This window comes from Corvus brachyrhynchos, unplaced genomic scaffold (genome assembly GCF_000691975.1).
Source record: "Corvus brachyrhynchos isolate BGI_N302 unplaced genomic scaffold, ASM69197v1 scaffold106, whole genome shotgun sequence".
NCBI classification, from domain to species: domain Eukaryota; kingdom Metazoa; phylum Chordata; class Aves; order Passeriformes; family Corvidae; genus Corvus; species Corvus brachyrhynchos.
The window spans coordinates 1908949-1935755 of record NW_008238834.1 but is presented as its reverse complement, the minus strand read 5'-3'; the positions used below and the strand labels follow the sequence as shown (position 1 = coordinate 1935755).

The 26807-nt window shown below is 39.3% G+C and overlaps 1 protein-coding gene across 6 annotated transcripts in view; it reads left to right on the top strand.

Annotated features, from left to right (window-relative positions):
* Window positions 1-26807, top strand: part of LAMA3 (laminin subunit alpha 3) — a 104477-nt gene that overhangs the window by 13489 nt on the left and 64181 nt on the right. For 3 of the 6 annotated variants that reach the window (XR_001863330.1, XM_017738290.1, XM_017738292.1), the window contains exons 2-19: window positions 300-417; window positions 1025-1143; window positions 2687-2857; window positions 3899-3996; window positions 5464-5579; window positions 8550-8668; window positions 12401-12491; window positions 13493-13624; window positions 15062-15124; window positions 16181-16222; window positions 16353-16490; window positions 17337-17471; window positions 20505-20551; window positions 21452-21551; window positions 22763-22815; window positions 23197-23302; window positions 24230-24329; window positions 25213-25369. Coding sequence is in view for 4 of the 6 variants with exons in the window: in XM_017738290.1 (XP_017593779.1) it covers window positions 300-417; window positions 1025-1143; window positions 2687-2857; window positions 3899-3996; window positions 5464-5579; window positions 8550-8668; window positions 12401-12491; window positions 13493-13624; window positions 15062-15124; window positions 16181-16222; window positions 16353-16490; window positions 17337-17471; window positions 20505-20551; window positions 21452-21551; window positions 22763-22815; window positions 23197-23302; window positions 24230-24329; window positions 25213-25369 (1905 nt within the window). In the remaining 2 variants the exon portion in view is untranslated. Of the gene's footprint in view, window positions 1-299; window positions 418-1024; window positions 1144-2686; window positions 2858-3898; window positions 3997-5463; window positions 5580-8549; window positions 8669-12400; window positions 12492-13492; window positions 13625-15061; window positions 15125-16180; window positions 16223-16352; window positions 16491-17336; window positions 17472-20504; window positions 20552-21451; window positions 21552-22762; window positions 22816-23196; window positions 23303-24229; window positions 24330-25212; window positions 25370-26807 lie in introns of those variants that run through there. The other 3 variants (XM_017738291.1, XM_017738293.1, XM_017738295.1) reach the window with 3 other exon arrangements.

Sequence of the window (26807 nt, the reverse complement as noted above, 5' to 3'; positions counted from 1 at the left end):
TCCTGTCTTGTAAGATCCATTTTTTCTCTAGTGTTTGGGAGCTCTCTGTGTGATACACAATGAGCACCTAAAGAAGCCAGATTAAACTCTTAATGTCTTAATGTTCTTGAACACGTTTCCAGGTGAAGTAGCCAGCTGAGAATGTGGCCTCTTATCTTCGTGGGAAAGAAACTGCTGAGAATAACCTTCTCCTTGTACACTAAAGAAAAAGTGTTTATTTGCATTATTTTTATTATTGCCATGCTTTTATAGAGTTCAAATAAAGCTCCTGACAAGATCTGTGTATATTCTGTTACCAGCTCTTCCATGTTGCCTATATCCTTATCAAGTTTGCAAATTCTCCTCGTCCAGATCTCTGGGTCTTGGAAAGATCAGTGGACTTTGGAACAACTTACACTCCCTGGCAATATTTTGCTTGTAAGTATCAATCCTTGTGTCATTGCTCTTTTGTGGACAGGTTTCTTTAATCATTTCCTCAGTAGCAGCAAAATCAAACCATGGTGTTTGCTGAAGATTTCACCTGCAGAGAAGACAGTGAGCGTTAAATACATTTCTCCTTTCTTATTTAGCAACAATAAATTAGTGGTAAGAGTGTATGAGTATGATACCTTGAAAACATAATTCAGCATGTGAATATTTTTCTCTCTCTTGGGAATTTTTGAGTTGTTTTGTCTGACTTGTTTTTTGGGTATGTCAGAACTTCAGTGTCCTTCATCCCATAGGACCCTGGAGTTTCTTGCAAAAATCAGTGAAATACAAATGCAAAATCCTGGAGTACCTATATAGCTTTTCTTTGTGATAATATGAGAAATATTGTGCCATGTCTTGTCAGGAACTGATTAGGAAGGGAGATTATTGTTTTGAGGTATGTTGGTTTTTCTGTGCTGAGTGACACAATCACAGTTACTACTCTATTATGGGGACAATTTACCTGAAAGCACAGGGGATACTTCTCTGTTAATTTAAATTAGAACAATAGGTCTTATTTTCACACATAAAATGAATTTTATTCTTGCTTGGCTAGACTCAAAAGCAGATTGCTTGGAGCGCTTTGGAAAGGAAGCAAATCTTGCTGTGAGGAGGGACAGCGATGTCCTGTGCACCACAGAGTACTCTCGCATTCTGCCTCTTGAAAATGGAGAGGTAAGTGCTTTTAGGAAAGCAATGTGTGATGCTGGAGGCAAACAAACAGCATTGGTTTCAGAAGTTTGTTGGAAGTAATTTTTTATCTATGACTGCTTAAGTCTCTATCAGTAAGTCCATAATCTAAACCTAAGCGATATTTTGGGAGGGTGACCTGACTCCTCCTAATTTTCATCATTCCCTATGGGGGTAGGGGCTACTCACAGCAGCCTGTGTTTATAGTTATCATAATTTATGTACCTCACTGTAGCCATGTGCATTCGAAGGTGTTGACTGCATTTTCTGAATACTTCCAATTTGCATGGCAAAACTTGGTGCATCAGAATTGCTCATGTGAGTAAAGGCTGTAGAAACAGATATTTACCATTCAAGAATAAGTAGCTGTTAAAAAAAAAAAAAAAAAATCTCTCTCTATATAAGAAAGCTACATGTTTATAATATAATACAAGTATTTGGAAAACATTGCTTTGATTTTAGCCATTGTTCCTTTCTAGGCAGAGCTGTGGCTTGTATTACTTGAATGAATGTTAAACTCCTGGATGTGCTGATGGCTCCTCCTGGCATTCTGCTTTTATGCCTGATGTGGTTAGAATTCAGATCTGAACTCCTCAAGAGTTATTCAGAGTTTTGAGCAGATGGATCTGTGGTTTCATATTAAAATAGAACTTATTTGTTAATGTGTCTGTAAAATTTTCCTAATCAGATATTGTAAAGAATAATTTCCACAGAAGAACACTGCTGGTGCCATTCCCTGTTACATGCTTTATGACTTTTCCTGAAGGAATTGTGCTGCAGTTGAAACAGTCATCATAGCCTTGTTACGTGCTTCAGAGTATAGGAGCCATTTGAAAGTAGAAATCTGTTATCTGAATGGTTATAAACAAAGTCTTTTACTGAGCCCTGTACATACAAACTAGGTTGTTTATTCAGTAGAGATTCATGATTGCTAAGCTGCTGGCAGCTGTTTCTTTAAAAAATAAAAAAGTATTGGATCCCTTGTTTTGGAAGTCAGACAAACCTGCTTTCATGTGAGGGGATTTTCTAAAGCAACACTGTGTACTTTCTTCCAGAAGACCATTAAAATGCTCGCAGGCACTGGACCTGGTAACAATAATATTTTCCAGGAATGTTTATGCCTTGACCCAAAAATAAATGTGCCTTGGGAAAGAGCCAAAATCTGATGTTTTTAATCAGGCTAAACTTCCATTGACACTGTCAACTGTTCAAATAACTACTTGTAACTATTCCTATTGTTTTTTCCTATTAAAATGTAGTTTTTGCATGCTATACCTACTGTTTTGAAAACAGATAGAGTCTTTTTTTTCCAATGTGCTATATGGATAATGAGAATACAGGAGGCTCCAAGACTAACAACACTATTTTTCCCAATATCCTGACTTTAGTATGAAATGCCTAGTTGTTACTGCAAATATGTTCAGAAACAATAGTAAGTTTTTGGATTCTTTTATTAATTCTGCTCTATGCTGCTATTGGCACTTGCAGTTGATATATTTTAACAAGAGCGTGCTTACTTCTTTGTTAGATTGTCGTATCTTTGGTAAATGGCCGTCCAGGAGCAAGAAACTTCACTTATTCCCCTGGTCTTCAGCAATTCACAAAAGCAACAAACATCCGTCTCCGTTTTCTCAGAACTAATACTCTTCTTGGACACTTGATATCCAAAGCTCAACGGGATCCCACTGTAACTCGTAGAGTAAGTACTCTTGTCACTGAGATGTATGTACTCAACAATCATACCCAGCATGTTAGGCACCAAAAAATGGTCTGAATGTTTTAAGCTTGCAATATCCTGACAATGAAATTTGCAGTGACCCTATTTTTCTCCAGGTTTGTTTGAGACATGAAGGTAACTGGGCCATTATGGATTTATGGAGGGGCAGTAATGATTAATGATTTTGTAACAGACCATTTTCATGCCCTGCTTTCTAATATGGAAGGAAGTGGAGTGCATCATGGGAGCTATAAAGAGCCAAAGCAAAATTATTCTGAACTGTCTTTTTGCAGAACTGAGGAACTAAATCTCTTCATCTTTTTTTGGCACTACTTTCTGATATTTATTCACAAACGTTTTCAGAAAATAATGCCTGAGTTTCCAAAGGAGCAGAAATCAAAGGCTGTGCTTGAAAGTTCTTTCCACAAATCATTTGAGATGCCTAGGTGTTTTAAGTGCATTTTGGGCTATCCAAGAGCTTGAAGGCCGAAGTTCCACTCCCATTCAGTGGGTAAATACAAGGAAATACAGGGAACACCACACAGAAATTCATATACTTACAAAGATTTCAGACTTCATATTGTACTGCTATTTTTAACCTTTTCATTTAAAATGAAGATTTGGTAACAATTGGAGGAAACCCTGGGGTGAGGCACCACACAAATGTGTGTGAGGGTTTCTGCACTGAAAAACATAAAGCTATTCCAGTTATTTGACAGCACTCCCATCAAGTGCCCTTATTGCCTTAAGTAAATTTTAAGATGTTGCTCACAGGCAGAGGTAAATGCAGTATGCAGTTCACTTGGCAAGCAGCACAGCTTTAGTGTAAGGAACTTCTGGTGTTATCCTGGCCATGGGGTGTAGGTTAGATGAATGAAATCTCAAGTGTTCTATTAAATTGCTAAAGGAGAGTGCAGATTTTTATTGTAGAGACCTTCCAAGTCTAGCAAACCTGATGTTCATATTTCTGATGTAATGCAAGCGAGGAAAGACCTATACATACTTCTTGTGCTTGTTCCACAGTATTACTACAGTATAAAGGACATCAGTGTTGGTGGTCGATGTGTTTGTCATGGCCATGCTGAAGCATGTAATCCAAAGAGTGCTGAAAACCAATACCAGTAAGTAAATGGAGCCTGACATTTATCTGAGAAAAACAATACATGAATGCTTTCAAATGACCTTTTTATATTATCAAAATATGTAGTGGTGCAAGGATTTTTTTCTTTATATTTAAAAAAAAATAGAACCTGCTAATGGTTGGCAAGAAAACTTGTCAAGAGCGATTGTATGTGAACTATAATAATAGAAAGTCTTAGATTTTTCATTTTAATTGACATAAAAGTTTGGCAGCTTGAGTAATTTCTTAGAAACCCATAGTTCTTTTTGGAAAACATGACTTGATATCACCTTCTTACATTAGGAATTAGAAGTCCAACTCAGGAACAAGGTCACTGAACTTCATGGAGATATTGAGCACTTTAACTGAGCTCATGCAAGATCTAATAGCTTTAGATCATTACTGTAAAAACATAAAAACAAACTGAATTAACTATTCCCTTTCCCTGTCAAGTTCGTGACCTCCACGTTGATTTCACAGGGAATTAGGTCAGTCTTCTTGGCTCACCAGCTATCAGGCTGTCTCAAACATATTTTAAAAACCTGCTTTAAATCATCTGTTGCTCTTATCCATAATGGCATTAAAACAAACTTCTATCAGGACAGTGCAATATTTCCAGTTGTGTTTGAATGAAGAGTAAGTGGGGGAGATAGGTGCCTCCATTCCAGATGTCTGTGCTAGGGAAAAGTAAGCAAAGAAGGTGAGAAATGTGTGAAAATAGGATGGTTATACTCAAAAGTCTTACTGCCCCAGTGTTATTAGACTACACACATAAGAGAAGAATGTTGTAAAATGCCTCCTGAGTCTCAAGGTCTTTGTTCCTCCCAGGATTCAGTTACTATGCAGGATGGTAAGACCTAGCCCACAATTAGAGCCTGCCCTTTAAGTAGGCTATTTAGCTAAATAAATCAAAAGCAGCCCTAAATGTCATTGGTAAATAGTGTGCACAGTCTTAAAAATAACAAGATCAAGTTATGATCTTGGTTTATTAAAAACACTGATAAAATTATTGTAAACAAAGCATAATGGAAAAATTATGAAGGCATGCGTTTAAAGGTGATAAATATTTTAATTACTGTAGGCCAACAAGCTTGAGCCTTGGAACGAAGCTGAAACAAGATACATCCTAAACTATTGTATACCAACTTGATTTAATAATCTAAAATAGTTTCATAATCCAGTCTGTTGAATCCAATTATAAACATTTTCTATAAGTAATGTGTTGTAATAAACCCATAATCACATGATTAAAGTAGTCAATCTTGAAGAATTTCAGGAAAATTCCAAAACATTCTAGTATTACTGATTGACTTCTTTACATGTGAGGTTTATGTCCTGTCCTTTTCATACAATGTGTAAGTCTTGTACTGCAGTAAAATGAAGAAAAAACCAATTATTTTTTATTTAAAAACTTAAAAAAAAAAAAAAAATTAAGCCCAGCTTTATTAAGAGGCTTTCACTTCTGTAGGTTTCAGTGTGAATGTCAGCATAACACTTGTGGGGAAACCTGTGATCACTGCTGCCCTGGATATAATCAGAAACAGTGGCAACCTGCAACAGCTGGGAGCACAAACATATGTGAACGTGAGTAGCCAAAAAGATGGTGGGTTAAAAGAGATACTGACAAGAGGGTGGGAATTAGCTGTAGCACACATGTTCATGGAACATAACCAGCATGCTTTAACACCCTTTTTTTCTGTATAGAGAAAATTCTTTCCATACAGAAAACGGAAAAATGAAGTGAATATTATTTATGTTCTTCTTTCTTATTAAACAGTGAAAATACTAATTTGTGTGAGAATATGACATGAGAAAAGTGGAAGACTTTTTGTAGAACATTGAGTCAACATCCCTCCCCAGTCATAGCTGTCTGCTGACAGGCTATGGCTTTCCAAGCAGAGCAGAGACTATAGGCACCTTTACAACTCCAGCATATTCCTTTCCATTACCCTGCCTCTTGGTGTTCAGGTTGCAGAGATGTTGCTTGAGGCTGCCACTGCTTACAGGTGCTTGAGCTGACCCTCCCTTCTCAGGCTGAGTTGCCCCTCACTGACCATATGTCAGTGGCACAAAGGTGTTCCTGGTGGGGAATCCTGGTGATTCCACACTTGTACCTCTTCCCATCCTTGTATTTGGGAGTTTGGGGTATGATATCCCTACAGACTGACTAGTCAAGCTGGAGAAGCCCATTCATTTGCCTTTCTCCCAGTTCCCCTGTGTTTCATTATTTTGTTAAAGAAAGTGACAGCATGGACCCTCTTTTGGTGATGGGTGTGTACTGTCACACATGGGTGTTTTGCATCCCCCAGACAGAAACCAGGTAGGGTGGTTGCCATCTCTGTGCACAGCCATTTCCTTTGTGTCTGGCCCAATTTATTTTTCTCGTCTGCCTTTCCTGAGAGTAGCATAGCCAGTGGGTACAAACTGGTAACAGGAGAACCTTACCTGAAAGCCAAAGAGATGGACCTATATAATTAGTCTGAGGAATAAAGAGATGGCTTGTTTAATTAAAACTGCAGTACTATGACTTGGGATGGGGGAGGGAGGTTGTGTGTGATTAAAATGTTTGATAGGAGGCAGGCATGTTGGGACACAATTTTTTGAACAATATTTGAAACCCCATTTAAGTACCCCTCTTTGAAAGGAAAACATTTTCTGCCAGAAAAGAGGTAGACAAAGAGCATAAATAATGTCATGTTTTTTGAAGAATGAGTTTATAGAGGATCATCTATAAGATTCTGAGCCAAAACCACTTCGTTTCTAACTAACGCTGAAAAAATTTCCTTTTTAGTATGGATTGCTCCTAGCAGTTTGAGGTGATTTGTTGAGAGCGTTTGCCAGGTGCAGGCTTCTTTTGCTGGCAGTCAGGAGTGAGGGAATTAAAGCAATCTTGTTCATCTTTCCAGAAGCCTGAGGTTCCTTGAGAGAAACTGCTTGAAAGAGGTTGGTGGGGGCTTATAGGGATCAGCCCAACATTTGGCTGTGAGCTTCCCAGTACGTATGGATCAGCAAATGGCCCAAAGTGGTGAAAAGGTGTTTGATGAGGTAGAAGGGGGTTCTATTCCCCTATCAGTGAAAATGCTATTACTATAATCAGAGGAAGCAATTTTCCATTGCTGTTAGAACACATAGCTGAGCTGTACCTCACAGATGGTTTGGCCCTAGAGGCAAGGGAGGTTTTATTTACATTGTTAATTACATGTATATATATCTATATGTTTTTTATATATATAATATTATCTTTTTTTCCTTTTCTGACTTAATATCTTAAGCCGGCATCTCATTGTGTAATTTTTTGTTTTCTTGAAGAATTATATGAGTAAGAAAACCCAAAGATCTTCATAGGCTATTGCAACCTGGCCAGGGAACCCAGTCTTGAACCCTATCCAGTTCTTGTCAGCAGACCATAAGAGAACCTGATATCAGGGCACCTCCTCAGCTGTGTGGTTGGTAATTTTTGGGAAAAGGTTTCCTTATCCACAGCTCTTCAGAGAAAAAGACATAGAGAAGATACAGAGAATGATCTAGTTTCTCTTCTCGTCTGTATGATTATGTAGCAAGAATGGAGAATCAGTTGTCCCTGAGTTGTGCTCCCAGTTGTACCAGGAACTGGGAATAGACTTTGGAAGAATCACCTCCCATTTGCTTCTCTCATCCTGAAGAAGGGCCAGAGCCCTTAGCTTCTGTGACCCATTACCTTTCAGGGTATTGTGTCCCCTAGTCCAGATGAAGGGAGGATTTCCCTAAACATGAAGTAATAGCTTTATCAAGTCATAACTTCAGGAATTTCCTGGGAAGGTTGCCCTGGGGTGCTGAAGCAGCTGTAATTAAAAGATCAACTAGCACTGAGATGCTTGGGGAAGCCTGGTTTTGCTTTCTTCATTCTTTCAAAAAACATCCCATTTTCCTCTCCAGCAAAGAAGGAAGATCAGATCAGGAAGAAAAGAGGACATGGAATGAATTTATGGCCCTTTGATTTATTCTATTTTGTTTGCTGTTATGGTTGGTTACTACTCAGGATTATATTATAGCCAAGTTTGCTGGTGTATCTGTATCTACAGCTGAATATGAGAGCTCTTTGGTGTAGGTCTTTTTATTTAAATGTATATATCTTTTCTATAATTGTTAATTTTAAATAAAGGTTTAGTGCACATTGCATCAGTCCAGATGTATTTTTGAGGCATGAAAAAATAAGATAAACATTTGAGCATGTTTTTGATAATTTAAAAAAAACTGCTGTGGCCATTCTTCTGGAGCTTCCTAGTCCTGCGTTTATGCATAACTAGTTTAGTTTTGAGATGGTACAACTGTTGCCTTCTCTGATAAGACTATCTGCATGTTTTCTTCATGTCTACATTACTGTACTATGTTTCTGGTATGAAAATCCAGTTGTTTATGGGTAAATATGTGCATTTGAGTATACTCCAGTATGCCTGAGTGTATGCACACATAAAAAAATCTAATCTTCTTTTCTACCTCTGCTAGAGGTAAATGCTGGAGATTGCTAAATTCCATCATTATAAAAAAAGCTGACTTGGAATATTACTTTTTCAGCCTGCAATTGCCATGGACATGCCACTGATTGTTACTATGATGCTGACGTTGATCAGCGTCGAGAAAGCTTAAACATCCATGGGCATTATGAAGGTGGAGGAGTCTGCATTAACTGCCAGGTAAAAAGGTCATTTTGATCAGTTTAAATAAATGTGTACACCAGTAGTTTTGGGTCTGACCAGTCCAGATAGGCCCATTTCTCTGATGGTGTTATTACTTGTACTCAAAGTGTGGAAAAAGGTGCGTGAAAATAATTTACCTTGTTCAGCATTGCTTGTTAATGTGTAAAAGACACATAAAAATTGTATTGATGCTCAGTCCTGTGTGATCGAAATAGAACCACACAATGTAACAATTTAATCAACTGTAAAAATTCCCTTTCCTCTTGTTACAAACTCTGCCATTTCCCTGCTTAACAGAAGGAAGTAAAATTAACCAAATAAAATGCCAGCTCAGGCTCAGCTGGTTCCTTACTGCAGCAAAAGGCAGAGGGCTCTCTGTCATCAGTGGAAATAAAGGAGGATGTAGACTATACCAAGATGGAAAGTTATAAGTATTGGGAAAGCACAGAATCATAGAAGGGGCCTCTGAAATTCTTTGGACTAGTGCTCCACTCAAACCAAGGCTAGATGCAAAATTATATCCAGCTGCACTGAGAAACAGTTGAATTCTGAAAATTTCTGAGGATGCACTTTACACGCACTCTGGGTAATCTTTTACAGCACTTAATCACACTCTTGTTCAGTAGGAATTTCTCCAATTGCAGGTTGTGATAGTTGGCTTTTGGGCTTTTGCTGTGCTTATGTGAGAAGAGTTGGTTCTGTCTTTTGTGTAGAGGAAGGATGTCTTAGGTAGAGGAAAACGACCATTAGGCATCTCCCCCCTCCAAGCCAACCAAAGTCATTCCCTCATGTTCCCCTGAAAACTGAGGGAATGAGCTCCAGCCCCATAATTATCTTAGAGGCTCCATTGGATTCAATCAGAAGTTTTAAATTTGGAATCAGAGACTTTACACTGTGTCTGTCATAAAAGGATAGCACGCTCTTGGAAAGAACGAGAATTTCTTTCATTCTGATTTTGTTCTACTCTAGCAATGACTATGAGGAAAGATCAAACAAGACTCCGATAAAGATCTGATTTTGGACTTCTCTCTGCTTTGAGCGGGACTGAACTACTTGACCTCCTGAGGTCCCTTACAACCTAAGTTATTCTTTGGTTCAGTGATCTCATGGTTAAATAAATCCAGACTTACTTGGAAGTCTGTCTTCCTTTTGTTGTCAAGTCATCTGATGTATAAGCAGCTGACCAGAATTCTGCATTACAACAAAATTATCATCAGTTCTATGTTCCTGTGAAACCTGTGTGTCATGATTTATGTAATACCATGCTGTGCATTTGAAAATATAGCTGTATTTAAGCAACAGAAAAGGGAAATATCCAGTGAACAGTATGTTTTCCATATTCTTCTTAATATAATCAGATGTTGTCCAAAAGGCAGGCAGAAGAGAGTAGAGTTATTTTTACTAATGTGAGTAGAAGAAATGTTCTTTGTGTTCCAGTTGACGTTTCTGCGCAGAACTTTGCTCATGCAGTCTGGCAAGATTTCCCATGTTGGTCCTTTCTGTCAGCTCTTTGTTCATGAAAGAACATTTCTTTTAATACTGCTTCCAAGACAGAAAATAGCAAAATTAGTCTAAATCTACAAGTCCTGGTTATATGACTGATACGAATTGTTTATAATTAATTTTGTGGAAGTTAAGGTGGATTAAATGAGTTTACCATAGGTCCAATTATAGCTTTCTTTTTTTTTTTTGTTTTTGTTTTCATCGACAAAGCGCATTAATTTTAGTTTAATTTTACTGTTTGTGTCAGGGGAAGGAAACATTTTAGGAATGGATGCCTGAACAAAGAAGTGATGTAATTGATAGATAGAAGATAGAATCAGTTTCTTTAGAGTATGATGACAAAGGAGCTCTGGAAATCACATAGTCCTACTCAAAGTAGGTGTAATTAGATCAGGTTGCTCAGGAACTCATTCCTCCAAGCTTGGAACACCTCCAAAGATTGGAATGCCACAACCACTCATGGCAACCTGTTTCAGTGTTTGACTGCCTGCATGATAAATTTTGTTCCTAATATCGAACTGAAATTTTCCATGTTCCAGTCTGTGCCAATTGCCTCTCATCCTTTTGCTGAGCACCTCTCCTAAGAGTCTGGGTCCATCCCCTTTGTATTCTCTGATCAGGCAGTTGTAGGGAGCAATAAATTCACCCTTCTCTTCTCAACGCTGAAGAAACCCAACCATCTCAGCCTCTTCTTTGATGGCATGTGCTTCAGTCCCTCACCATCTGAGTGGGTCTGTCCAGAGCACCTGTCATCGTATCACACAGCTCCATGAGGTTGATTGGGCATACTTTGCCCTAGGCACACTATGCTGGATGTGTCCCATCACCTTCCTGTCCTTTGTATGTTCTAAGATAATTTGTTCACTGGATCTCCTTCCCTGGTGAGCAGTGGGCCCCTACCCCCTTAGCTTTTCTTTTGCTGCTGCTCTACTCTTGGAATCCTTCTTTTTGTGTTTCACCTTCCTTCCTCATTTTATCTCTGCTAAGCTTTGGCTTTCCTAACTCCACTACTGCATGTTTGGGCAATGTCTTTCTCTTGCCACCAAGTAGCCTGTCCCTGCTTCCACCTTCCATGTACTTTCTCTTTGAGTTTGAGATCAGTCAGGAACTCTGTGTTTATCTGTGCTGGCCTTCTGCCATGCTTGCACATTGGAAAGAACTTCCTTGTTCTAAGGAGGCTGTCTATGAGCTCTTGGTCCCTGTTCCCACCCAGGACACTTCACACAGGATCTTGTCAAGCAGCTATCTGAGCAAGGACAAATCTGATTTTCAGAAGCCCAGAACTGTAATTCTGCTATTTGTCTTGTTTGCTTGTCTTTCATACATTGAAAAAACTTCTGGATTAACTGCACCCTGCTGCATTGTCTCTCTGGCATCCTCCTGAAGCTCTGTCTGGGCTGGGGCCACTGATGTGCCACTAGAGTGAGCACCAGTAGCCACTGAAGAATGTGCAGAGTCCTGAGTGCCCTGCTCATGAACTGCCCACCAGTCCATCCAGGAAAGGCTGTGTCCCTGCACAGCCCTGAATTGCAACACTCCCTAAGGAGGAACTAAACAGGGAGCGGGAGAAATGCTTTGGTTGCTCCAGGGCAGAGCTTCCTGCTCTGGTTCCCCAGCTCTCATGTCTATGAGCTCATCAGGATGCCTCATGACCATGATTTACTCAACTAGTACTTGCCATCACTGCTGTAATTCAAATTGCTTAGGATCTTCTTGTGTGTGTGTGTGCCTAAACCACTTATTTATAGAGACATATACTTTTCTAATGGAAAATCTGGTTTGAACTGCACTGTTCAGCTTTTGGTTTATTTTGGTCTTGCTGATCTTAGACACAAGGTATTTGAAAATTAATATACAGTATAAGGAAAAATTCATTATGCAGTTGCTTGAACAATATATACATCATAGTAAGAAAGTAGCCTAAAAAGAGATATTATATGATATAAAGCAATATTTTTTCAATTTTTTTTTAATGGGAGGAGGGGTTTATAGTGCTTTAAAGATAAAATTCAGCTGCTTTATGTGAGAATACCACAATTCAGAAGCCTGTAGAGAACAGGTGGTTAAAGAACACCACATAATGATTGATGTCTATTGCAGTCCTATTCCATTCTTTTTTCCCCTTCTTAGTTGTACATAGAAACAGTGTAAAGGATGTTATTGTTTCTTAATTCTTCCAAGTTCCTCTCTTTATCTCATATTATCCTTTTGTTTTATTTTGCACAGCATAACACAGCTGGGATCAACTGTGAGAAGTGTGCAAAAGGCTACTATCGTCCTTACGGTGTTCCAGTGAGAGCTCCCAGTGGTTGTATACGTGAGTCCTTCTCTATGGAGTATCTTCTCGTGGTGGCTTGAGGGATTTGGGCTATAATCAAGGCATAGGGTGCATCTTTTGGGGAGGCAAAAATGAAAGAGTGGTCAAAAGATGTTGGAGAATAGCTACAAATGAATTTCTGTGTTGCTTTAAAGCTTTTAAATTGTATTCTTCTCAACTTATGTGTCATATGAGCATAAATCTTCAGAACAGCAGAAGGATAATAACAGGAAGTAGGCCGTAAAAGGGTACTGGGGAGATAGGATGATGGAAACCTGGGGTGCTGCAATACACCCCACAGTGAGGAGGATCTCAGGATCTCTACGAAGCCATTCTCATCTCCTGCTCTCGTGATCTTGTTTCTCGTAGCTCTCTGATGTACATGTGAGGTATCCTGTGACTCTTGGGTTACTTGAAAATTTTGTTCTATAGCTCAAAAGGTCACAAGGGTAACTACTCTGATCTTATGCAGTGCTGAGCCCACTGATTAATAAGTGATGCAATGGGGTAATTACTGATAGAACATCTGAAAAAGAACTGAGTATAGGTAAGAGCTAGGTGTTGGATTATGAACAGGCTGAAGGAGCCATGTAACAGGTAGAAGGAAACTACAGTTATGTTTGGGGATTGAAAGGAGTGGGAAGTCAGCAGAGCTGTGGTCATAGTGTTGCATGTAGTGTGTAAGTGAAAGGGAATAGTGTGGTGCTTAGCCTAGATCATGGAGACAGAGGAATTGTTGCCACAGGAAAATTGCTGCAGTCCTGTGGAGGAACAACGTGCAGCTTTTGGAATTAAAAAACCCTGAACACTCTAAGAAAATAACATGGGTTTTCCTTTTAAGGGATGTATTGGTGATATGTAAGTACTTGGGAAATGTTAACTCTTTAAATAATGAGTCATTCACATCTGCAAGTTTATTGTTATAATGCCATTGTGCGCTGCTGTAAAAGGCAAATTAATTATTTTCCAAAGAGTGCCTAATTGCTGGTGCTTTTACTTAGCCTGCAGTTGTAACTTGGAGCATGCAGATGGCTGTGAGGAAGGGTCTGGCCGCTGCTTCTGTAAGCAGAATTTCCAGGGAGACCACTGTGAACGCTGTGCTGACGGATTCTATGGTTATCCATTTTGTGTCTGTAAGTATACAAGTAAAATTGCCCCTTTTTCCGTATTTTAAATGTGCATTAAAGAATTAATGGTTTTCACATTTCACGTTTCGTCTCTTGACTTGGTTGAAAAACATCTGGAATCTCAGCTTCACATGTTTATGTGTTCTGATAAATCAGTTGTTATACTACTGAAGAGAGTTGGGTTTATTTAACAAAATGATAGCGACTTGAAAGACAAAGAGATTGTGCTGCATTCTCACAATTCTGCATTCATTGGAGACATCAAGTTTACAGCCTATTCTCAGTAAGTTGTGAACTCTAGTCCTAAAGCCCTGAACAAATTGTTTAAACATGTGTCAGGATTTGTGGGGATAAAGACCACCTGGAAGGGAAGTAGTTCTATGTCTGTAATGAGGGGGAGCAAATGGGTGTGTGTTCTCCTTGACACCTCCTAGGATTTGGAACTTGCCTCTCTGATAAACAATGCTTTTCCCATAAAAAATTATATATAAAATAACTGAGCAGGAAATGTAGCATCAGGATTGTATTTGCTGCATAAAAGCTTCTGACTTCATGAAAAGATTGCAAAAATGCATCAGTGGGATGTTTTGTGCCCTCAGGAGAAAGAAGTGTGTTTCTGACAGCTGATAAAAAACAAGGGTTGATCTGGGACCAGATCTGAGGTCTGACTAGAAGAGAGGTACCACAATAAAAACACAAGAAAACAATACAAAACAAAGGAAAAAAAACCCTGTGAAAATTGAATGTTGTCTGAATTCAATGTCTGTGATAGAATAAATCCTGTCTGTACAGTACATTCTAGATTATCACATCTCCTATATCCTCATGATTGAAATCCAACATTTTTACCTAAGTTCATCTCAGGTAGACATTGATCTAAGTCCCATGGATGTTTGTAGCTCATTGATTTTGGATTCTATCTCAATGCAAGAATGTTTAAGAATGGGAAAGACAATCCAGCAATCTGGAGGACTCTCAAGTAAAAGCTCCTAAGATGTACTGTACATGTCATAACTTATGGCAGTTCACGTATCAAGTGGTAATGCCACACAGAAGGAGATGGACCTTCAGCTGGAAGCAGGAAATGTGACGTAAATATGGAGCTCCTTAGATAACTCTCACAATGCTGTCTAGTGTAAGAAAGCTTTCTGCATGAAAGGATAGGGAGCAGGAAAGCAGCCTTGTGGCATTTCTGAATGGTGTCTGGCCTTTCATGATGCTTTTTAGAGAAGGGAGGTTTGTACCTGAATTGGAAATCAAAAGTACACTGCCTCTTTTCTCTTTCCTAAGAAAACTAAAGAAAACTAAGCTGAAGTTGGTTACTAGAGTCATATGCATATCGTGCTCTCTATATTGACAGGAGGTTACTTCATTATTCGTCATGATTTTTAATGAAATGAATGTGTTTGTTTCAAATACCTCGTTGTTTCTTTTGTTTTAAAGATACTCCTGTATATCCTTTTACTTCTTCGATTCCAAGAGATGCTGTGGCTGGTGACATAATAGGCAAGTTCTTGGTGTTTTTTTCCCCATTTCATTGTTTTTCCCCATGTTGCTGTTTTTCACTGTTTTAGTGGCGCCTGGTCTTTTGTAGAATCATTGAGTTGATCTTTATGTAGTAGTTTTGCCTCTGTTGGTATTTATCTTTCAAGAGAACCTCTGTTCTTGCCAGAAGTTCATCATATTGTCATGTTTGTACTAAGCAGTTTAGTGGGCTAGCTCCAGAAAGAGTTATGGATCAAAGGAACTTCGGCCAGCCTCCGGCAAACATCTGCAGGAGGGGCTGACCATCTTGTTTGGTGCACTTAAGAACAGATCCATCAAGACTTTCTGACATGTACAGCTCTCTGACACAACAACCATTGCTTTGCAGTGTAAATCTCTTTCTTCAGGCTAACTGGCCTCTGCCTCTGGACTGTCCTCTCTCACCTGGCAAATTGTACATTGCCCTTGGCACTGAAAGATTTTGATTTCTAAGAAAGGTACATATTTCTTTTTCAGCTCACTGCAAAGTTGCCTCCACACAATGATTCCCTTGGTGGGCTTACATTTTTTAGTCTGTATTATCATACTGCACAACAGAGACATCATCACAGCTAGCACTTAATCATTTGCATACTTATAATGCACTTCACCTTTTTACAGCATCCAGAATAATTGCCCTGGTAGACCTCGGTGTGCTCTGTTGCATATCCCCTTTTCTCACAAATTTTTAAAAGGAAGAAGAAGGAAAACTCTGAAGGAAAGTGAATAAATATAACAGGAGAAAACATCTTGAGCTATTTACAATGAGCAGCATCAGAATTTGAAGGCATAAGAAAGGCAGCTGCCTCTAAGAGGAAGTTTCTGTAGAAGTAGTAAGTTTGTGCTGTTAGACTAAGCACAATTACAGGTTGTTTTTTAAATGAGATTTGCATGTAAGGCTCATACAAATAGGGTATTTTTGTTCAAGAGTAATATTTACCAACTACTGATCTGTTTTTCTCTGAAAAATGATAATGAATTCTGTGATTTGATGCACTAACTTTGTTTTTTTTTCTTCTCCTTTCCTGTTTTAACTAGAAGGAGGCTGCAAACCAGGGTATTTTGGCCCCCAGTGTCTGCGTAAGTGATGTCGTTTCTTTGACACTTGGAGCCTGTGCTCCAGCATAAATGCCAGCCTTTGGCTTCCAAGGGAAGTAGGAGCTTTAAGATCATAATACTGCAAATGTTTTCTTTACAAATTGCTCTTCAGCGTGCCAGTGCCATGGTGCAGGAGTGCTGGGCAGTGACTGTGATGGAAGCACCGGGCAGTGCAGATGTCGAACTGGATTTGGGGGTTTTTCCTGTGATACCTGTGCAGCTGGGTATTTTCAGTACCCCTTCTGCCAGGGTAAGCCAAACATTCCCTTTTGGCAAGCATATCCAAAACACCAAGTTTTATCCTGAAGGGTGTTGTTATTTTGCCATGGACATGTATTCATAGCAGGCTGTCCCAAAACTCACACAAGTCAAAGGAGAATAATGTGACAAGGGAAGATTTTGATCTAAAAATGCCCCCCTTTCCTTGGTTGCTGTCTGCTGTTTGATTCAGCTGCCAGACTCTAGTTTGTGGTTGGATTTAGTAACATTAATTAAACTTAGAATAACTGTGGAAGCATTTCTGTTACTTATCCTTGGAATTTTTTTTTTTAATTGTGTTTGATATAAGTTAGCAACCTCACTTTGATGCACCAAGCTACCCTATCTAATCAATACTAGAAAACTGACTGGTTTTGAACATTAATAACTGTCTCTATACTGTCTTTCTAGGCAATTTATTAACCACTCTCACCTGAGATTGTAAATCTAAACCATAAATTGTTTGGGTTCAGTCCCAGAAGTGATGGAACTACTTTCAATAGCTGGCATACCACTTGGGACTGATAAATCAGACTCTCAGTGGGGCCAGGCCAGGTGTAGTGCTTTGACACTGATAACTGAACTTTGAGCCAGCTTCACTGCTCTTTCGTTAATGTTTTCCTTGTTCCTGAATTTTTACAGATGTGAGCAATCAATAAAAGCTGTTATGAACCCATATAAATTTGATGGGAAAATTGTGGTTCTGTTGAGCATCAGGGAGCAGGGAGTTGCTTTTTCTGCTCTTTTTTCCATATATATTTTTATTTCAAGAAAGATAAAAGAAGAGGGCCTGTGCCTGTGCAGAAGCTGCCTCTGAAGTATCTTTTCTCATTGGCAGTGTGTGAATGTAACTTGCTGGGTACCCAGCCCGAAGTCTGCGATTTTCTTGGGAGGTGTCTTTGTCGCGCAGGGGTCGCTGGACTTCAGTGTGACAGCTGCCAGTCTGGCCACCACTCATTCCCTGCCTGTCAAGGTAAGGCTGCTCATTGCATGTACAGCATCAAACAGGCCCCTGAAAAGGCAGACAGGAGTGCTTTCCAGGACAGCAGCCAAAGCAACGTTCACAGCAGCAAATGGGCAACTCCCTCTTCTGCTCTACAGTGAAATCCTCATATATTCTAATTCTCCAATTTCAGGCATGTTTCAATAGTAGGGAAGAATTATATAGTCCTTTTCCTCACAGGCTTTTTTTTTCCCTCATGGTCAGTCTGATGTACCCTCAGTCAGCACAGCTGTCTTACTAATAACCAAAGCATTTGAAAGCTGTTCTCACATGGAGGCCCACAGCAACAGGGCACACTTGACTGCTGAGGAACCAGCAGAGCAGAGCTGTGAAGCACCGGTCTGAATTTGCAGAGGGTCCTTGTTTGCTACCTTGTAAAATGTGTGTTCTGTAAATATGAAAATCTGAAGCCCTCGTTTTGCCCTTCATGGTGGTTTCTCACTCATTTTAAGATCACCTGACAGGCATTGACCCAACCTCTCTCCATGTAGGCATGAAACATGAAAGATCTCTATGGGGTTTCCCACCAAGGACTAGCCTGCTTTTTTACAAGACAGGGAAATTAATGGAGTATAACTTTTGAGTATCATAATGGTCTTGTGTGCATACGAGGACTCCCATCAAGTCCTACTTGGCCCTAGGTTTTATCTGCCTTTAAAGTGAGTGAGAGAGGGACCCTTAATCCTTAGTGATTTTTCCATTGAGAAAGAATATAGAGTATTATAGAGTTCTGGTATGTGCTTTCCTGTACTGATTAACAAGATTTATGTATAACATTATGATTTGCTTTCTTCTCTCTTGTTATTTTTGGCTATTGGCTATGTCAGTCTTCTTCCTTTGGGCTTATGCAGTTGTTTATCTCTGATAAATGGACAGCAGAATTCTTTATGGCCTCGTGACCTGGTTTCAGCTGGGGAAGAGTTAATTTTATTCCTAATACTGTGTACAGTGCTGTGTTTTACCTTTTTTCCCAATTCTTTTCCCCATCCCATGAGTGGGGTGTGAGTGGCTGCGTGTACCTGGTTGCCAGCTGGGGTTAAACTGTGGCACCTTGCAAAGACAGACTGTGTTGTGTTACCAAACAAAATGGGTGGAATAAAGAAATACCTACCACATAATTGTGGGTTTTATGGTTTGGAGTAGATGAACATTTTTAATGAAAAACATAAAATCAGGATCCTGCATTGGTACACACTGTTCACTGGTCTTAAAATAACCTTTTTTTTTTTCCCTAGAACAAAATCAAGTAGCAATCTTAAAGCAAATCAAACCCATATTGAATATGTTTGATCTTGGAGCACCAAAAGCTGAAAAGAGAAATAAAAGCTTAAAAGAGCATGCAAAAACAAATTGTAAAAGACAGATAAAAATAGTTGAAAATACAGTCAGTGGGATTACTCAGAACTGCTGCAGTTCACAGTTTGTTCAGTTAAAATGAGCTGCCATGGGTTTAAACATAAATTAACACAGCATGCTGCAAGCTGTGGTGGAAAGTGAGCAGCCCAGCCTGCTACTCCTGTAAAGAGCTGTCATCTTCAAAAGGGAGACAGACCTGTATTTTTTGGGCTGCTGTGACTAGAACTGATCTCTCTGGTCTTAGCTTGTTGAACTCAATAGAAGCTTTATTCAAATAAAGTGGTATCAAAACAAAGCCTTTAAACAAAACAGTAATACTAAAATTAGGAGAGAATGCAATATTATAGCCAGCTGATGGGGGACTGTAGTGTAGGTGATGTTCTTGGAAGCTTCAGTATTTGTATTTCTCTTATACTAACTTCCTAGCAAGCCCTGTGTCTTTCCAAGCATCTTTAAAGTAAACACAGCAAAGTCAGATGTTTTTGACTGCAGCAGAAAGAGGAACCAAAAGGGGGAACCAGAAACATGAACATGTAACAGGAAGACAGTGTTTGTTTTATATTCATGTCAGTCAGCCCTTTCTGCCAGTTGTAACTTCCAAGTGGTTAACTACAGCACTTCATCTTGTACTTGGGACAGCTGGGATGCCCAGATGGGGTCCCATTCCTGTACCTGTGAAGTGAGACCCTGCAGAACATTCCAGCATCATCTCAATAAAATAGGAAGTCTTGTCTTCTGCTCTTAGCCAAAATAGTGGTAATTCCATGAGAAGTTTATTGTTAATAGTTGACAACATCCTTTGAGTATATATTTTAAAGATTCTTTTAAGTATTTCTCTCATGTGACATTCTTTCCAAATGTGAGATGGATTTCTGTCCCTTACATGTGTCTTGCAAGGCATCAAACTGAATCTCTTAGCTGTGCATTACGGAATTGCAAGAACCAAGATTATCAGTGGTTGAGGAGGCAATTGCAGAATAACCATCTGTTTCAGGATATTTATTTTTGGTGGTAAAATCATGGTTTGTCTGGTTTTCTGAATGCAAATGATTGATTTACATTCAAAGGTAAGTTTTTTGGCAAATTCTAGATTTAGATGTGCATCTGTTATTTTTTTTCTCTGAGCGGAATGCAGTTGTGATGGGGAATACATGTGGTCCTGGAGGGCGGTGTCTGTGCCGTAGTAACTATGCTGGGCTTAGATGCAACCAGTGTGCTCCAGGATATTACAGCTATCCCAACTGCTTGCATGAGTAAAAGACTCCCCTAGTTTTTCTGGGGTTTTCCTTCTTATATCTGCAACACGGAAGAAAAGAAATCTTCTCAAATATATGTCCATTTAAAAGATTTCCATTTTGATGGCACAGGAACTTTGAGAAAATGTCTGTCAGTTCCATAGGTTAGTGTTCTGTTTTTCCAAGTGACTGCTTTGCATACAAACCCAAATACTATAAATCAGGCTAAATACGCATTTAAAAAATAATTGTTAAAGGCTTCTGCTGTCTTGGAGTTTAAGGTATTTGAGTCCCTCCGAGGTAACATATTAAAAAGCCCTTTCAAGCTCACACCTGCCACATTGTGCTTCTTCACTACTCCATTCCACAGCTCTGTTTTCAAAAGATCTTTCACTGTGTTTGTTTTATAAAGGTATCAACAGCAAGTGTGACCCTGCAGGTAGCACTGGTTCTCACTCTGTAAGTATTCTGCCATTGCAGCTAACAGTGCATGTTAATCATTTATGTACCTTTGCTGAACACATCCAACTCCTTTCTCAAGCCCTGAAGCCTGCTCTTAGACTCTAAAAGAATTGCACGAGTTTGTTTGCAGAGTATGGGCAGAAATAAATGTTTTGTTTTGTTCTTTGGTCATACCAGTGCAAACCCTTGTCAAGGGTGGGGGCTTTTTATCTTTTATATGCATACTGTTTATGTCTTTTTGGTGTACTCTTAACACTAACATATACATGAAGCTATAAGCCTATGCATGTCTCTAAGACCTGGTTCTGGGTTGCAACAGGCCTTTCAACATGAAATTATTCTTGAAAAATCATTACATCTTTGTTGCTGTTCCACTATTACTGTTATTAATATGATGATGGTTATTAGTGGTTGCATATTACCAGAAATCACAGTCATTGTTAAATGTGTAGCAAAGACCACCTAGAGGGTGAGTCTGATGGATAGTAGGGGTACCTATGTAGGCTCCTGTATAGGGTTATGTCTGTCTTCCACCAATAAAGATAAGACTAAATATGAAAATGAATTATTGTTTTTAAGAAAATATGGGGTTTATACTTTGTGCAAAGCAGTTAATACTTCAGAGCAGTTCTAATAAGGCTATAAAAGAATTGGAAAGCACATCCTTTGGGACCCTTAGAATAAATTAGATTCATGAAAAATATGCAGGGTGGAATAATCCTGTGCTGATAGTATGAGACAAAAATCTAAGATGTCTGAATCAGCCTGAGATCCGTGTATCTGTAGAAGTCAGTAAACTGCATGAGCTCTTAACAATATTAGTTTTTTCTTAGTAGTAAAGAGCAGTAAGTTTTTTATGAAACAGGAGAACCCATATTAGCTCCTTTCTGTTGTTAGGGATATTGTCAATGTCTCCAGAACGTTGAAGGTCCTACCTGCAGTAAATGCAAACCCTTGTACTGGAACCTGGCCAAAGAAAACCCCGAGGGATGTACAGGTATGGCTTCATGACACGTTTTTCTGGCTTATGAAATGTAGTCATCTGCCTTCTCTGACACTATCTTTGCTGCTCTTTGTGACTTTCACAACTCTGGTTAACAGCATGTCTCTCATGCTGCTTAATTGTAACACCAAATTACCCATGATACCAGCATTTACTTTCACAAAACAGCCCATAATTTCATGTGTGTTTGCACACTTGAATCAGGGTGTGCTCTGAAGTTACAATGATGTTCACTTCAGATGGCCCTATGGCAGATTTACTGGAGAGAGACAGGATTTTTGCCTGTAACCATGAAATCAGAATTTGGCTCATTGAGAAAAAAGGTGCTTTTTCACTTTATATTATTTCCTAACTTGCAGTGTAAAGCCTTCTTGTGGCCTCAGGGTGTGACAAATCTGTTATGGTTTTTATCTGTATAATAATAAATCTGTGATTGTCAATGTTTTCCAACAGGGAGTATATGTTTTTCAGGCAGATAATGATAATGAAGATTAAAAAGGGTAAAGATAAAAAAATCTTTAAAGATTCTCTCCAACTATTTTCTTTGGAACAGATTCCACCACGACAGCCACTTAGATAGGATGAGTAGCTTTAGACCTGATAATGGTGTCATTACATTTTTTACTTTAGATCTCTAAATACTAAACAAGTCCTCAAATATTAAGTACTGCACTTTTCACATAATTCATCTTCTCTGCCTTCAGTCAAAGAGTCAGTACTGGGTTTCTCCAAATTTCTAGGTCAGCATAGCTCCTCCCTGCAATATTTTCTCCATTTCTATTCATATGGAGAGTTGATTTGGTCCCAGAGTATCACTGCAGAATGGAAGTTGCTGGTCTGGCTGGAAGATGCTGTTTTGTATCAATTGTCTGAATGTTTCTATGAAAGAAAACAATTGTTGAAGTTGTTCAATATTCAAACTCAATTCTGTTCAATTCCAACTCAATACTGGTTTTTGTCAAATACAAGCTAGATCACTTTAAAACACACCAGGAAATCACACATACTTAGAAGTCCTCATTCTTTCTCCTCTTTTTCTTCTCACCTCATACCATTATCTGTCTGCTGTTCTGAACCTTCCAGAGTAAAATCCACCTTGTGGCACTTTGACTCCAAATTGCAGATCCAGGGTTGTGGGGTTTTTCCCTGCAAAGTATCACGAGAAGATGAAATGCAGGTGTCATTTTTTTCTTTCATCTGTACAGCATGCCAGTGTGATGTGAGTGGAACACTAAGTGGAGTTGGAGAATGTCAGCAGGTAAAGTGAAATTAAAAGAAAGATATTCATTAAATTGATTATTGTAAAGATAAATTATTGTAACATTTTCTAAGGTAGAAATCTTAGTACTGTTTATTGCTTTTGAACATAAACCAGCTAGTTCTATACAGCAAATAGTCAATTTTATACATCCTAGGGATATATAAAGCTTTTAAAAATTTTTGTCTTCTTGAGTTTATGTATTTTCTAGTCTGTTTATTGAAGATGATAAATGACAGAAATAATGTCCAGATAATGGGGGTTTTTTGTTGAGATTAGAAAGTTTTTCCTCTTTAGAATTAGTGGGAATTCAGAGTATTGAAAGATTAAAATTCTGGAAAGGTACTGAAACATTTTTGATTAAATTTATTTTTTTCACAGGAAAATGGGCACTGTTACTGCAAATCTAATGTTTGTGGAGATTCCTGTGACACTTGTGAAGCTGGTTATTATGCTCTTGAAAAAAAGAATTACTTTGGCTGCCAAGGTAAAATGAATAAAGGACATCTCTAGTGGAACATTTGCACTTAGCACAGAAGTCTTTAGAATTCCCTAGGCTATACTTTTAGAATGGGGATGTTTGGGTTACCCATGTGCACAGCATTGTGCACTGGTGCTGGTAGTTGCTTGTAATCTGTGTGACTCCTCTTTGCCTAACAAGGCAGATGTTACCGCTGTGCTTCCCAGTCATTTCGTGCATGTCTTAGAAAACAGGGTGCTTTTAGACTGTGACATCAATACTTTTTTAGGAGCACTCAGCCTTTCAATTCAGCTTGAAATTTTTAGCCTTGACATACTTGTTCCTTAGTACAGCATATTATATACCTCGTTACTAGAGGTGTCCTTTAGTTGGTGCCACAAGTCCTGTCTCCTGTAGAAAGTCATTCAATATTGTTGTCCAGTGTCAGTTGAAAATATGCATGTTATATGAACACATACATTTTAATTTTGTCAGATAGATTAAATATTGGGGTACCAGACTTTGAAAAATTGACATCTTGCAAGTTTTTAAAGTTAGGTTTTAGATTTTGTTGTTTGTGGGGGTTTTTTTAATAATTATTATTTGTGATGTTGCTGCAGAAATTTTGACTTGCTAGGAAAACATCCGAATAGCTGTTCTGCAACACTGCAGCCCTGCATTTAGCAATGTGGCATGGTCTATTATTTGAGGTTTTTTTAAAAGTGACTTTTGTTACATTCTAAGGAGAAATTAAAAAAACCACAGGCACAAACATGGGAAACTCAAAATAATTGCAGCTTATGCACATGTATTAAGTTGTGTTTGAAAGAGTCTTAAGGGCTCTGGGAGGAGGAAACGAGTCATTAATGGTGCTTAATTAGGTGAAGCCGTGGAGTGTTTTCTGGTAACTTTTGTCACTCTTTTTCTGATTGGCTTTTGCTCTTGGCCTTACAGGCTGCCAGTGCGACGTTGGAGGATCCCTCAGCCCAGCCTGTTCCCAGCCCTTGGGCAGCTGCCAGTGCAGGCCACACATCGTGGGCATGACCTGTCGGGAGTGAGTCCAGCTGGGGCTCCTGGTAGCTCCTGGCAGAGCTTCTGCACAGTTCTTTTGAAACTGTCCATAAGTCCCTTGTTAAACTTTCATGTGACAAATTTCTTTTTGGATTTGTTGATAATTAACTGTTGCAGTGCTAGGTTTGGTTTAGCAAGCTGCAGCTTTCCCTGGGAGCTCAGCGGGGCTGCTTAGGGCAGGCCAGCCATTCCGCCCTCCCGTAGTCCATTTCGGACGGCCCCGCACTCTTGCTCCGGTGGCTATCAGCTCTACAGCACAGTGACGGCGAAGGAGGCGAGAAGGGACCCTCCATGAGGGTTTCAGAGGACTTTTCCTGGTGATCCCCAGAGGCAGAGAGACCTCCTGATCTGGGTGCAGGGGAGTTTTGTCAGATCGCAGGGGCGGTACATGGGCGGAGTTGGGGTACAGGAACCAATAGGGAGAGCCCGAGGGAGTGGCCAGGGCTAGGGACAAGGGTAAGCGGGAGGGAGCAACAGGGGATAGGAAAAGGAATGGGTGAACAGATCACCATAATTAACTTGGTAAATTGCACTGGTTATTGATATTAATTTTCCTGGGCAGTTTCCTTCCTATATTTTAATAAGTTTTTCTGACTTGTTTCCTTAAATAACCAATACCAGTTCTGCAATAGTATTGCATATCTGTCAAGAGTTGTATAGGAAAAAGTATGAAAGCTGTAAAAGCTTCTGGAAGGAAGACTCGTTGCATCCCTCTTTCCAGGTGTCTTGAATCTACAAGCTGCTGTCAGAATTCCTCAGTCAGCAGCAGATCACCTCCCTTCCACTGCTTTTTTGCCCTTAGACGTAGATCATAAATGACTGGTAATTCTTTGTTGATTAGTTGTGGATTTTTTTCTCCTTGAAAGGCCTGAAAGAAACTATTTTTTTCCTGATCTGCACCACATGAAGTTTGAGATTGAAGATGGTGCTACTGTCGAAGGAGGGAAAATTCGGTTTGGCTATGATCCTCAGGAATTTCCTAGCTTCAGTTGGAGAGGATATGCCCTGATGTCCTCTATACAAGTAAGCTGGTATTTCACTCAAGACTTTGGGGTGAAAATGAAAACAAAAGTGCATGGCACATATGTCTTTATAGTGCTGCTGTGTGTGTGGAAGGTCATGGAAAAAAGACAGAAAAAAGGACAGGATCTCACTAATCCAAACCCTTTGGCACTATGCTGCTGTTTGGATTAGTGAGTGTTGGTATTACTGTCAGGTCATTTGCACATTGCTTCAGCAAGTGTGTCTTCATCAGAGATTTTCTTTGAGGTTGGTTTTTTTATGAGATAGGTGTAAAGAAAGGAACGTATAGCTTTAAAGTCTTTAATACTAAGTGCAGAAATTCTTGTCATGCCAAGAACAGCAGAAACAGCAGAAGATTAATGCTTGGCTAAATAATTTGAATTGCACGGTTCTGTGGCAGTCTCTGTCCATAAGATTTTCAGGTACAATCACAGTGCTGTCACTGAAGTCATCTTGTATTGGGTAAAGAAGAGAAAGGTGCCAGCTTTTATTATGTATTATTACAGCAAACAGGAAAGTGTGTGGTTCAGTAAAAGAAGTTGTGAGCAGGGTTGTATTGGCAACATTTATTTTAGTTTCATGACAGACTATGAATAAACTAAACAATAGCTGAGGGAATAAGTAAATCACAGGTAGAAAGTCACCATAATTTCTCTGAGAAGGGAGCTTCTGGCTTTGGACTGAACTGCTGATCAAGTGAAGCAGGATTTTAAAACATTAGGTTTGAGTAATAAATGGGATTTGTTCACTCATCTTGAAAGTACTGCTTTGGTATAATTGTGTCCAGCCTCCATTTGTCCGGGGACTAATGAATCACTGTAGCATGAGACATAAGCACATAACCATTGCACAATGATTTCCTTTATGTTCTTCATTTTTCAGTCTTTCTTCTTTTGTTGTTTTGGTCTTGGGGTCTTTTTAATCCCAGATAATTTTTTAAATTTTCAGTATTATTCCACATCATAAATTAAGGCAACTCTTCAGTATCTGTGATTTCTTAATGCCTGCTTTCTAATTCAGCTGCTTTTTGCATTTCTTTTCTAGTGGCATTTTGTACAGGCTTTTTATTCTGTTCTCAGATGTGTGAAACAGAGAAAACGTTTGCATTTGGGGAAGTGGACCCCAGTGGTGGGGAGGTTGCTGTGCCACAAGTAGCTTGGAAAGGGACAGCACATGGATTGTGATGGATGAACCGGTGGGAGCTGGGTAGTGAGGGGAGCTTTAGGATTTAGGATGGAAAGAAAGAAACCAAACTCATGAGATTGCACCAATCCTGTCTTTTGCGAATCCACCGCGGACCCTTAACATGTCTCTTAGTTTTTTGAAAACTAAATAATGGGGCTGTGTGAATGCTGAGAATTTTGTGGCTCTGGAGGTGCCAGTTCAGCCCCAGGACAAGGACAGCATTCTTGGTATTGCAGCTCTAAGCAACTGCAGG